Below are 13,570 nucleotides of genomic sequence, written 5' to 3'. Positions count from 1 at the left end.
CCAGCATCCACACCCCTCCCTCCCCCCGGTCTTGAGTGAGCCAGAGCCCCCGAATCAGCGGCTCCTTTAACCCTGTCCTGTCTGAGCGAAGAACAGACGCCCTCAGGTGACCTACACGCAGAGGCGGGGCCAAATCCAAAGCTGAACCCTGGGAGCTGTGCGAACAAAGATTATATATATATATATATATATATATTTTTTTTTTCTTTCTTCCCTTTTTCTCTTTTTGTGAGTATGCATGTGTATGCTTCTGAGTGTGAATTTGTCGGTATAGCTTTGCTTTTACCATTTGTCCTAGGGTTCTGTCTGTACTTTTTTTTTTTAATTAAAAAAGTTTTTTTCTTCATAATTATTTTTTATTTTAATAACGTTATTTCGTTTTATTTTACTTTATTTTATTTTATTTTATCTTCTTCTTTCTTTCTTTTTGTTCTCTGTGTTATTCTGAGCCCTGTGGAGGACAGGCTCTTGGTGCTCTAGCCAGGTGTCAGGGCTGTGCCACTGAAGTGGGAGAGCCAATTCAGGAGACTGGTCCACAAGAGACCTCCCAGCTCCAAGTAATATCAAATGGCGAAAATCTCCCATAGATCTCCATCTCAACGTCAAGACCCAGCTCCACTCAATGACCAGCAAGCTAGAGTACAGGACACCCTATGCCAAACAACTAGCAAGACAGAAACACAACCCCATCCATTACCACAGAGGCTGCCTAAAATCATAATAGGCCACAGACACCCCAAAACATACCATGAGATGTGGACCTGCCCACCAGAAAGACAAGATCCAGGCTCACCCACCAGAACATGGGCACTAGTCCCCTCCACCAGGAAGCCTACATAACCTACCGAACCAACCCTAGCCACTGGGGACAGACAGCAAAAACAACTGAAACTACCAACCTGCAGCCTGCGAAAAGGAGACCCCAAAAACAGTAAGTTAAGCAAAATGAGAAGACAGAGAAACACACAGCAGATGAAGGAACAAGGCATAAACCCACCAGACTTAACAAATGAAGAGGAAATAGGCAGTCTACCAGAAAAAGAATTCAGAATATTGATAGTAAAGATGATCCAAAATCTTGGAACTAGAATGGAGAAAATACAAGAAACGTTTAACAAGGACCTAGAAGAACAAAAGAGCAAACAACCAGTGATGAACAACACAGTAAATGAAATTAAAAATTCTCTAGAAGGAATCAATTCTTCTCAAGTGCTTATGGAACATTCTCCAGGATAGATCATATCTTGGGTCACAAATCGAGCCTTGGTAAATTTAAGAAAGTTGAAATTGTTTCAAGTATCTTTACTGACCACAGTGCTATGAGACTAGATATCAATTACAGGAAAAAATCTGTAAGAAATACAAACACATGGAGGCTAAACAACACACTAGTTAATAACCAAGACATCACTGAAGAAATCAAAGAGGAAATCAAAAAATACCTAGAAACAAATGACAGTGAAAACATAACGACCCAAAACCTGTGGGATGTAGCAAAAACAGTTCTAAAAGGGAAGTTTATAGCAATACAATCCTACCTTAAGAAACAAGAAATATCTCAAATAAAAAACCTAACCTTACACCTAAAGTAATTAGAGAAAGAAGAACAACAAATAACCAAAGTCAGCAGAAGGAAAGAAATCATTAGCTAATCAATGAATTTGGTAAAGTAGCAGGATACAAAATTAATGCACAGAAATCTCTTGCACTCCTATACAATAACAGTGAAAGATTAGAAAGAGAAATTAAGGAAACAATCCCATTTACCATCGTGGCAGAAAGAGTAAAATACCTAGGCATAAACGTAATTCAAGGAAACAAGAGACCTGTATGCAGAAAATAGTATGACACTGATAAAAGAAATTAAAGATGATACAAATAGATGGAGAGATATACCATATTCTTGGATTGGAAGAATTAACATTGTGAAAATGACTATACTGCCCAAAGCAATCTACAGATTCAATGCAATGCCTATCAAACTACCACTGGCATTTTTCACAGAAATAGAAAAAAAAATTTCACAATTTGTATGGAAACACAAAAGACCCTGAATAGCTAAAGCAATCTTGAGAAAGAAAAACGGAGCTGGAGAAATCAGGCTTCTGATTCATACAGAGTGAAGTAAGTCAGAAAGAGAAAAACAAATACCGTATGCTAAGACATATCTATGGAATCTAAAAAAAGAGAAAAAAAATTGGTCAGGAGAACCTAGGGGTAAGATGTGAATAAAGATGCAGACATAGTAGAGAATGGACTTGAGGATGCGGGGAAGGGGAGGGTAAGCTGGGACAAAGTGAGAGAGTAGCATGGACATATATACTCTACCAAACGTAAAATAGATAGCTAGTGGGAAGCAGCAGCATAGCACAGGGAGATCAGCTTGGTGCTTTGTGACCACCTAGAGGGGTGGGATAGGGAGGGTGGGAAGGAGGGAGTTGCAAGAGGGTAGAGATATGGGAACATATGTATATGTATAACTGATTCACTTTGTTATAAAGCAGAAACTAGCACACCATTGTAAAGCAATTATACTCCAATAAAGATGTTAAAAAAATAAAATAAAATTTTAATGTAAAATCATATTATTTTCTCTATGTCCTAATTAGAAATCAACCAGCCACCCACTTTAAATGAATAATTTTCAGTAATCTGAAATGCAAATCAACTTTTACTGACAGGAAAATACTAGTTAATGGACAAAAATTGGTATTGAGTATAAAGACATATGATTATGAACATCAAGCATCTGTGAATCTCTATGAAAATTAAATATTCTTAAAGTCAGAGTAAATCATATTTACACAATGTAGAGTGAAGTAAGTCAGAAAGAGAAAAACAAGTATTGTATGTCAACGCATATATGCGGAATCTAGAAAAATGGTACAGATGTACCTCTTTGCAAGGCAGAAATAGAGACACAGACATAGAGAACAAATGTATGAACACCAAGGGGGATGAATTGGGAGATTGGGATTGACATATATACACTAACTAATATGTATAAAATAGGTAACTAATGAGAACCTGCTGTATAGCATGGAATACCTGCTGTATAGCAGGGAACTCTACTTCAGTGTACAGTAGAAACTAACATATCATTGTAAACCAACTATACCCCAATTAAAAAAAATAGGATTAATAAAAAAATGCCACATACATACACACATATATGTGTATGTGGGAATTTTATTGAGACAGGCTTATGTTTATGTTTTTCCTTGAGAATGCACAGGCCTCAGATTGGTTCCAGTGATTAACTTTAGTTGGCATTGTGTTTTTATACCATTTTAAAAGAAATTTGTTGTTTTGTCGTGTTTGACACAAAAATAGGGAAACAAGGGACAACAGTGCTGTTACTTGCAAATAATTTAATTGTCTTCATGGAAAACCCCAAATATGCTACAGGCAAATCACTAGAATCAATAACATAAAAAATTTCTGGGAACAATGTCAACATACAAAAATCACTAGCATTTTGAGAACTAAGCAGGATTTCAAAGGCTTCATTCACTGTAATGAAGAAAATCATTGGGTGTGGGGTCCAGTTTACTGTGAAGATCATGAAGTTTAGGCTTCAAGGTTCTTCACTAGCACAGGCTCCTCTGGGGTGGGAATATTGTCCTATTTTCTTTAAAGAAGGACCATCAAATTATGTGTTTCCCCCCTCTCCCAAATCAGAATCATCTTGACTAGAAGCATAAGGAGGAAAATTTCAATAAAAGATACTTAAGAAAATTTATGTAGAAAATTACAAAATAGATGAAAGATCTAAAGTAGAAAGAAATGAAAAGGCAAATCATGTTCATGCTTGGGAAGATGACATAGTGGGTTGTGCAGTAACAATGAGTCTGCTGAATACACACACACAGGTTAATAGATTAAGCTATAATCCTGCTATGATACCGTTATTTGGAAAGGAACAAAACCATGCTATATATTACTCATGAATATATGGACTAGAAAGATACACTCCCATTTTAGAACAGAGGCTGTCTACAGGGAAGAAGGGAATGAGATTTGGAGGTACACACAGGTCCTCTGCTATACTTGTATTCTGTCATTTCTTTAAAAAATTTGAAGAAATATTGCGGCTTTACCAATCTGGAAATGTTTACATGGATGGTCATATATTTCTGAATGTTTGAAATGTTGATTTTAAAAAAAATTAGCTTCTGAAATGATACTTGGGGCATCACAATATAAAAATGTGGTGATATCTGTTATGTTACTCATACCTTTGCTTTAACTTTATCCAATTACAAAATAGAGGCAACTACAAAATATAAGACAAAATAACAAGATAAAAATCAATATGAGAACAAAGATATATATATCACATTCATGAAAGTTTTCATTCTCCTATGTAAATGGATCAAAGCATAGAAATCACAACCAGTAGATGTTACATAATTTCCTCCTCTATACTCTGACTTTCTTAAGAGCAGGAGTTCTTTTTTATTTGCCGTTATTTCCCCTATAACTGGTAGTGTCTGTTACATGATAGTGACTCACTGACAGTTGAATAAAAGAATGAAAGAGAGCCACTAGCCTAGACATCGTCTGAAGTTCTTTGGGTTGTTTAAAGTATTTAGATTTTATCAAAGAACACAAATCTGCTATTTAGCAAACCAAATAAAAAAACACCTGTCATGATCAATTTGAATTAGAAGTATCAATATAAACTTATGACATATTTTAGTGTGTGCATGTGTGTATTCTGTGACCACTGAAAAAGGCCTAGAAACAATGACTGACCCAGAAGCAATGAGCAGGATACAACCTCCCAATACTGTATTCCATGGAATGAACCAGGAGTCCTTGGAGAAATGACTGACTCCAGGTCTTGAACAGGAAATCTTCAAGATGAGTCTGTAACATTTTGTCACCCCAGATACAAGGAGGCTGTTAAAGATGACTAGGATCATATCAAAGTCTCAGGAACCTCCTTTAAGAGGATCCTAAGGTTCAAAGATGGAACAATTTGAACACCAATAGGGATAATATTGGGAATAGATTGAAACTCTTATAATATGTTTAAATTTATGCTTAATGATTCTTAAAACAGAAACTAAACAAACCTTTAATTATCATAGTTGAAGCACTGAATGATGTTAGTAAACCAATCCATTATTTTGAAGACTGTTAAATAAAAGTTTACCATCAAACATTTATCCTGACTTTTCGTATAATGAACTGTCCCACTGGGTTACCAATAAGTACATAAGAAGAAGTTGCTCTTTAGTAATATATTCCAGCTAATAAATGAAGAAGAGATCATAGACTCAATGTTATACTTTGCAACATTTACTGAATCATTAGTGGATCCAGGCTGTGCACCAAAGGGGGCCCACATCACAAAAAGAGACAATCAGACATGTGCATCTGAAGGAAAACACAAAACAGCATTTATGAAGTAGTCTTTCCCCCAAACAACCTGAATCTGATTAATTCTCTAGATGTACTTCCCAATTTAAGGAGAACATAGAGGACAGAAAAACATAGTAAGCTACACATTGGAGATAAGCAACAGGCAAATCTAGACCACGTGAAGCTTCAGGATACATGATCCAGTTCTTCAGCAAATGAGTTGCAAGAACAAAATAAAGAGATGGATGGCAGGAATGCATAGATGGTAGAGATATGCAAATACAGATTTTGTGTTGAACCTAATTTGACTAAAAAAAATAAGATATTTATGAGACAACTGGAAATTTAAAAGTTAACTAGATATTTGATAATATTTAGGAATTATTACTAATTTTTAAAAGTATAATACAGTACTGTGATCGTATTAAATTTTTCCTTATCTTTTAGAGATGCATGTTGAAAAACATACAGAAGAAATGATATGATTTCTGAAATTTGCTTCAAAAGAAGATGGTGAAGGGAAATATGTGAATGGGGAATAAGATTAGCCATGAGTTGGGCTTCCCTGGTAGCACAGTGGTTGAAAGTCCACCTGCCGATGCAGGGGACATGGGTTCGTGCCCCGGTCCGGGAAGATCCCACATGCCATGGAGCAGATGGGCCCATGAACCATGGCCGCTGAGCCTGCGCGTCCGGAGCCTGTGCTCCGCAACGGGAGAGGTCACAACAGTGAGAGGCCCGTGTACCACAAAAAGATTAGCCATGAGTTGATAAATATTATTATTATTTTCCAAATGTTTTTTTAAATAGGATATTGAATATAGTTCCCTGTGTTACACAGTAGGACCTTGTTGTTTATCCATTCTATATATAATAGTTTGCATCTGCTAATCCCAAACTGCCAATACAACCTTCCCCCACCTCTCCTCCCCCTTGGCAACCACAAGTCTGTTTGCTATGTCTGTGAGTCTGTTTCTGTCTCATAGATAAGTTCATTTGTGTCATATTTTGGATTCCTACATATAAGTGATATCATATGGTATTTGTCTTTCTCTGTCTGACTTATTTCACTTAGTATGATAATCTCTAGGTCCATCCATGTTGCTGCAAATAGCATTATTTCATTCTTTTTTATGGCTGAGTAGTATTCCATTGTATATATGTATCACATCTTCTTTATCCATTTACATGTTAATGGACATTTAGGTTGTTTCCATGTCTTGGCTATTGTAAATAGTGCTGCTATGAACACAGGGGAGCATGTATCTTTTTGAATTAAAGTTTTGTCAGGATATATACACAGGAATGGTATTGCTGGATGATATGGCACATGAGTTGATAAATATTGAAGCTAGATGATAGGTACATGAAAGTTCATGATATCACTGTCTACTTTTTTATATGTGAAAATTTCTATAATAATTTTTTTAATCTGTTATGTTTCTTGTCTGTATTTTTAGTATTATCCTTATGCTCATATTCACGCAGAGTTTAAGGTAAATAAAATTTCCAAATGATCACATGTATATTTGGATTAATTAATTCTCTGTATTCTGCATTGTCAACTAACATTAACTTCTTAATTTTGTGTGTGTTTGTGTGTAGAGGGTAGTACTGATCACTTCAAGATTGATGCCAACAGTGGTGAAATAAGAACAACCAGAGTACTTTCACATGATTATGGACCTTTTTACAGGATGACTGTAATTGCCAGAGACCAGGGGGTGCCTCCTCTTCAAGGACAGGCAGTTATTAATATTCAGGTAATAGCTCATATCACACAAAGTATGGAAAGATGCTCTGAGGGCATTTTTATTTTATATACAAATGTAGAGTGAAGATACATTAAATATACAAATACTCTTTTTAGAGAGCATTGCAGATGTATGTCTGCATTATATTAAGTGATTTTATTATCACTTGAGAAATGATTAGGTTTAAATAATTTTTTATTTTAACTTTGTACAGTTACTGACAAGATACTTACCTCCATCACTATGTGGATGTTTATCCTGCTTTATTTATAAAGAACAAAAAGTATCTTTTCTTTTACTTTTTCCTAATTGCAAGGACCTGGTAAATTTGCAGGAGAAACGTGTGTAAATAAATGACCAATATAAATTGCATAGTTTTTGTAATTATTTTTAAAATTAGGAAAGGCACATGAGATTTGTATTTTAAGACTTTCCTTTAGTCGTAATGAGCAAACAAGCTGTAGGAAGTCTCCATAGTAGGAAAAAAGTACATCACCTCATCAGAAGCAAAATGACTGTTTACAGGAAGATTTTTTTGTTCAAGCACGTGATAATCAGTAATATTAATATAGGTATGTATACTAATCAAGAATATATGTCCCCAAGAGTTCTGTTTCCAAATTATGTTCTTTATTGATTAAGGATATGTGGGTTAGGAGAAACTTCTATCATAATATCTCAAGAATCTGGTTTCAGATAAACAAAGGCATATGATACTTAAATGTATGCAGATGTTGTCATTAAGGAAATATGAGTTTCTAGGACTTAGATTAGCTTGGAGAACTAGCTCTTGTACACTGTCTTTGAAGAACCATAAAACTACAGTTCACGTAAACAACAGCATAGCCTCACCAAACTATCATTGCATCTATTGCAGCAAACGGGAGTGGAAAGTCCTATACTTTCTTATCTCCTAGCTATTATGCAGTTTTCAGTCTTCAGAGGCATACTGGAATTATATAAGATAAGAAAAGACATTTTCTCACCAATTAACATATGCATATTACACAACTGGAAGGAATTAGCTTCCAAAAGAATAGCAGCACCTGTGAAGTCTTTTTAAAAACCCCAAATTAACAACTCCTTTTTATTCTTATTTCAGGTGATACCACTATCCAAAGGGAGAGCTCTCATTTCTCAGAATATTAAACACTTAGTTATACCAGAAAACTTGAAGCCTGCAAAAATAATGAGCTTGATAAAGTCACCTGATCACCTTCAACAACATCATAGTGGAAAGTTACATTTTAGTATCGCTGCAGATGACAAGGATGGTCACTTTGAAGTCGACAGCTCGACGGGAGACTTGTTCCTCTTTAAGGAACTGGATTATGAAATGACATCCCAGTATATTTTCAGGGTGTTAACTAAAGACCACAGCAGAAACCCTCCCGTGAATAGCACAGTCTTCCTTAGTGTTGCTGTGGAAGATCAGAATGACCATTCCCCATCTTTCCGGGAGGAGTTCATTGTGATCAGCGTGGAAGAGAATGCCCCTGTCGGGACTCTGGTGCACGTTTTCAATGCCAAAGATGGTGATGGCAGTTTTTTGAACAGTAGAGTACAATACTTCATTGAAGCCCACCACCCTGGAGTGAATCCATTTCTCATCCACCCCTCATTTGGCACTTTGGTCACCGCTTCCCCCCTTGACAGAGAGAGAGTTCCGACTGTTGTCCTGACAGTAACTGCATCCGATCAGGCTGTGAATGTGACAGACCGGCGACTGAGATCGCTGATGGTGAAGGTAGTGATTTTGGATATAAATGACCACAGCCCCACTTTTACATCTTTCCCCATCGCCCTTGTCAAAGAGGATGCCGCGGTGGGCTCCTTGGTGCACCACATAACTGCTCAAGATCCAGACGCAGGAAGGAATGGAAGAGTAACATTCAGCATCCTCTCAGGAAATGAAAATATGGCCTTTATGCTAGATGAGTCATCAGGTACTGTCCTTGTCACTGTCAGTTAAAGCCTGTGATCACTTCCTTACACTTATCTTTTTCATTTTCCTCTGTTATAAAATCATAGTTCTCAAGATGCATATGCTTTAAGGAAATTTGACTCGATTTACTGTTTAACTTATATAGATGATAGGCACAGAGGTCATATTCAGAGAACAAAGAGTAATTGGCCTGTTTGTTAACATTGACCTGCTTTGTAGCTAGCTCACATTTCCTGGGATGAATATACAGTAGCCAAATTCTTTACCCCCATTTTGTGTTTTCATAGGGTAGGAGATGATACCAAGAGTGAATCAAGGTAGAACATGAGTCAACATTGTTCAAAGACTTTAGTATAGAAACTTATCTCTAAGATCATACAAACATACACTTGTAAATAGTTGGAAATCATGTATTTTTAAATGGTTGTATTGATATTGACATTAAGACCCTTACTTTTCACAACTGAAACATTTTATTTTTGGCAGAAGCATTTATTCACTGTCAAGTACTCTTTGGAAATGGCACTCACTGTCACTTCCCTTGTCTTGCTGTTACCATATTGTCAGATAACATCTTCTAAACTTTTTGATGTAGTTTGATGGACAATTATACATTCAAAGTGTCATTCTTGTTATATTGGAAATGAAATTCCCTCAACCTGATTTTCAGAAGATATTGAAGTGATGGACTACCATCTCATTCTCTAAAAAATAAAATCATTTCTGCATGAGCCTTAGAAAAAAATCTCAGATGTATACCATTTGGCCCAACTGTTAGTAAGAGCATTATTTGGAATGGGACTGAATGTGTAGAATTTGGAAGTCATGATTATAGTCTGGCTATATACTGTTGGAAAATTTCATCAAAATATTTATTAAATCCTGTGCATATGGTTCTGTTCTGAGACCTGCATGAACACCACCTAAAAGCCCAACTGACAGAGAGATAGTCCAGATCCAGTTGGTGATTTCTGTTAGAGCTGGGGTCTCCAAGGATCTATTTAAACGATATTTAAAATGCTTTCCAAAATGGCTAAGGAAGGTCTATTTCAGATTGTTAAAGAGGGTGGATAAAATTAGAATTGCGTCTCAGTAATATAGATATCCTGAATCTTAAACAATTGCAGTGGCTGTTTCAGTTGAGATATTTTTTTCAAAGATATAAAATGCTAATTGCTGAAGGCACTCTTATGAAATAAGCTATTTTCCTCTCACAAAGCTCATATTTTTTTATCAAGAAGACAAAGTGATATTTTCAATGGCTTTTGGCTATGAAGTGTAAAATGATAAGCAATTATGGAGAAACCATTTTATATATAAAATCTGAATCAGTAAGCCTCTTTAATTATTTGAAGAAAAGTTCTTATAGGAGGAGCACGTGTTAGAGGAGCAAACAACAATCCTAAAAGAAAAAATGTGACAATTGGAGTTATGTAACAAATATATGTGTGCAAGTTGCTTATATGAGTTACATGCTTAAATGGCAGTTGGATGGAGACATTGTATTCGTGAAGTTTATTGTCCGAGTTATAGTCTTTACTATTTTTTGTTAATAAAAAAAGACAGTTAAATGAGATTAGTATAAAGAGACTATAACTCTTTGACAAAAACTAAATCTCTTAAAGGATGTAGCCATACTTTTTGTAACTTGGTCACTTTTACACATGAAGTGTCCTTTGACATGAAGAGGGATACTGTTAGAACCTAGATATATTTTTAAATGAAGGTAGAGGGACTTCCCTGGTGGTACAGTGGTTAAGACTCCGCGCTCCCAATGAAACCGGGTTTGATCCCTGGTCAGGGAGCTAGATTCCACATGCATGCTGAAACTGAGTTCGCGTGCCGCAGCTAAGGAGCCCATGTGCAGCAACTAAGGCCTGGCACAACCAAATAAATAAATGTTAAAAAAAAATGAAGGTAGATGTTGGGTAGATAAATATTCTTGATGTAATCATCTTAGTAGATAATGATATGTTATGGATTATTTCTGAATTCTCATTCATCCTTATAATTTAAATTAGAATGACTTTTCTAATGAAAGATGTTCTCTTTTATTCCAGATAATATATAAATTTAAAGTTGGTTTCATAATATTTATTCTTTAACAGAGAAAGCTTCTGAATTTTTAGCAACTTAGATGAGTTAGACAAAAGTATAGTAAGCATGACTTCTCCAAAGAATATTACCTATTGCTTTTCTCTTCTTTCAAAACAGGTTTACTAACTACTACTTCGCCTTTGGATTATGAGTTAAAAAGTCAGTACATTCTGACCCTTCTGGCACTGGATGGTGGCACACCAACACTTTCTTCATCCCAGACTTTGACAATTACTGTTCTTGATGTAAACGATGAGGCCCCAGTATTTAAACAGCACCTATATGAAGCTTCAGTTAAAGAAAATCAAAATCCAGGGGAGTTTGTCACAAGAGTTGAAGCTGTGGACAGAGATTCAGGTAACTCAAAAATGTGAGAACTAAGTAATCGATGTTAAAAGCAAAAATTGACATTTACCAGAAACTTGAAAACAGTTGCTAGTTATTTCAAACTTCTAGAATTTCTTTAATTAGCATACACAGAAAAAAAATTGAATGCATAGTGTGTACTTTTTATAGCATTTGCTTGTATTGATTTTTATTATTACTTATAGTAGAGTGATACATATCAAATTAATATACATTTTATTGATTTGATTTTGATAATAAACAGAAGTATAGACAAAGGATCACACTTTTTTCAGACTGTAATAGCTAGATACATGGAGTACCAGAAGGTAAATCGTTCTTTATTTTCTCTATATGTAGCATAATGGAAGAGATTGGATGCTGGTGTCAGACTTCCTGGCTTTGAATCCTAGAACCACCACTTAAGCTGTGTAACATTTAATAAGCTATATACTAGCTCTCTCTCATCCTCTGTTTGCTTATCTGTAAAATGGGGATTATGATACAGCCTAATTCATAATTTTGTTATGAATATGAATGAGTTATTACCTACAAAGGGCTGAGACCAGTATCTGGCACAATAAACAGTCAATAAATGTTAACTTCCATCATTACTGTATTACTGTTGTGTTATTAATATCAACCACTGTGTTCAGACAAATGACTTTGAAGTAAACAGTTACTATGGCTAGGAATTTATAAATGTCTTAGAATTGCTTTTCAATATCACTATGACTTTTTTGGCCATGTAAGCTTCAGTAACTTTAATAATACCCTTTTTTAATTTTAAACAAAATAATTATAAAAATTATAGTGAAGTAGTTGCCATTAACAGCATATGCTGAATTTTCCCATCTAAATTAATACAAATAGTTTAATAAGCCAGTATTTTTAAATTCACATTTGTATATAGCAAGTGGCAATACATAATCAATATAATATTTTGTTCTTTTCTTGCAAGAATTGTAACAGATGTTTCTATGGAAATAATAGTATGAAAACTAGCATTTTCCTCCTAAATTGTTTATCAAAGGGGTAAAAGATACATTTTCTTGAACTTTTAAATTATATACCGTTTAGATGCTTTGCACTTTGGGGAAACATCATATTTTAATGAAATGCATTTTATGTGATGCGATGAAGATTTTCAAGGGCCAACCCAATTTTCTCTTTTGACCAGAGTGGGGCAGTGTGATCAAAGAGTTTTGCTTACTGTGCTCACCAAGAGGACTGGAGTGTGCTAACAATTGCTTGTCCCAACTCTGCTTAAAGAATTTAGCACATTTCTGGCAGTGTGGTTTTTAGTTGATAGAAACAATGGAGAACATACATAAGCTTTGTGTTTCCAATATACCCAGTTTAGTAAAGTTCTCCGAGAGGATTCTCTGGTGTAAATTGAGTAATGCAGAGCTCCGGGCAACACAGAAACCACTTCCCAAAGTACACAGACATATGCTGAACCCATCACTGACATGTGATTTAGCAAGCATTTAAAGTCTGTAAAATGCTTCCTCCCTTTGACTTTATTTTATTAATTTTATTTTTTAAAATGGACTCTACTTAAAGGATTTATTTGCTTTAATATTTGAAGGCAAAAAGAATTTCTCTCAAAATTTTTCATATGTCAACTAAAGATGATTGCCATAAATATGCTTTCCAATTTTTACTGTCAAATTGCCAAGCGTTAGTGTAATTTTCTTTTGGAATGAATGGTCTGCAACCTGTTACTTATAATTGAATTGAAAGTTCATTATTCTAGAGATTATGGTTTGCCAGGGAATTTAGATGCAAAATTGCTGGTTTTCTGGCTTTGGCTTTATGGGTGTTTGAGATACACATTAGCATTTCCTGAGTCTCACGCACCTTCACAAGTTTTGTAGACAATTTTGGTTTACTGGAAATCTCAGTGTTTTTAATGAAGCCAGATCTGTTAAGCCAGTGGTTATGTAAATGCATGTGAATTTGGGTGTATGCATGTGTTTCTGAACATATTTTTCCTAAATCATTTTTTTTTTTTTTTTTGCTTATTGGGTTAAGACAATGAAAAAGGATTATGCAC

The 13,570-nt window shown here is 35.2% G+C and overlaps 1 protein-coding gene across 2 annotated transcripts in view; it reads left to right on the top strand.

Moving 5' to 3' along the window:
* The window catches only part of DCHS2 (dachsous cadherin-related 2), a 278,660-nt gene that overhangs the window by 174,276 nt on the left and 90,814 nt on the right, over window positions 1-13,570 (top strand). For both annotated transcript variants that reach the window (XM_024731773.1, XM_024731772.1), the window contains exons 8-10: window positions 6,976-7,133; window positions 8,227-9,070; window positions 11,284-11,523. In XM_024731773.1, coding sequence (XP_024587541.1) covers window positions 6,976-7,133; window positions 8,227-9,070; window positions 11,284-11,523 — 1,242 coding nt within the window. The remainder of the gene's footprint in view (window positions 1-6,975; window positions 7,134-8,226; window positions 9,071-11,283; window positions 11,524-13,570) is intronic.

The sequence above is a fragment of the Neophocaena asiaeorientalis genome, unplaced genomic scaffold (genome assembly GCF_003031525.2).
Source record: "Neophocaena asiaeorientalis asiaeorientalis breed wild unplaced genomic scaffold, Neophocaena_asiaeorientalis_V1.1 scaffold938, whole genome shotgun sequence".
In the NCBI taxonomy this organism is placed as follows: domain Eukaryota; kingdom Metazoa; phylum Chordata; class Mammalia; order Artiodactyla; family Phocoenidae; genus Neophocaena; species Neophocaena asiaeorientalis.
This window is presented reverse-complemented; position numbering and strand designations above follow the sequence as displayed.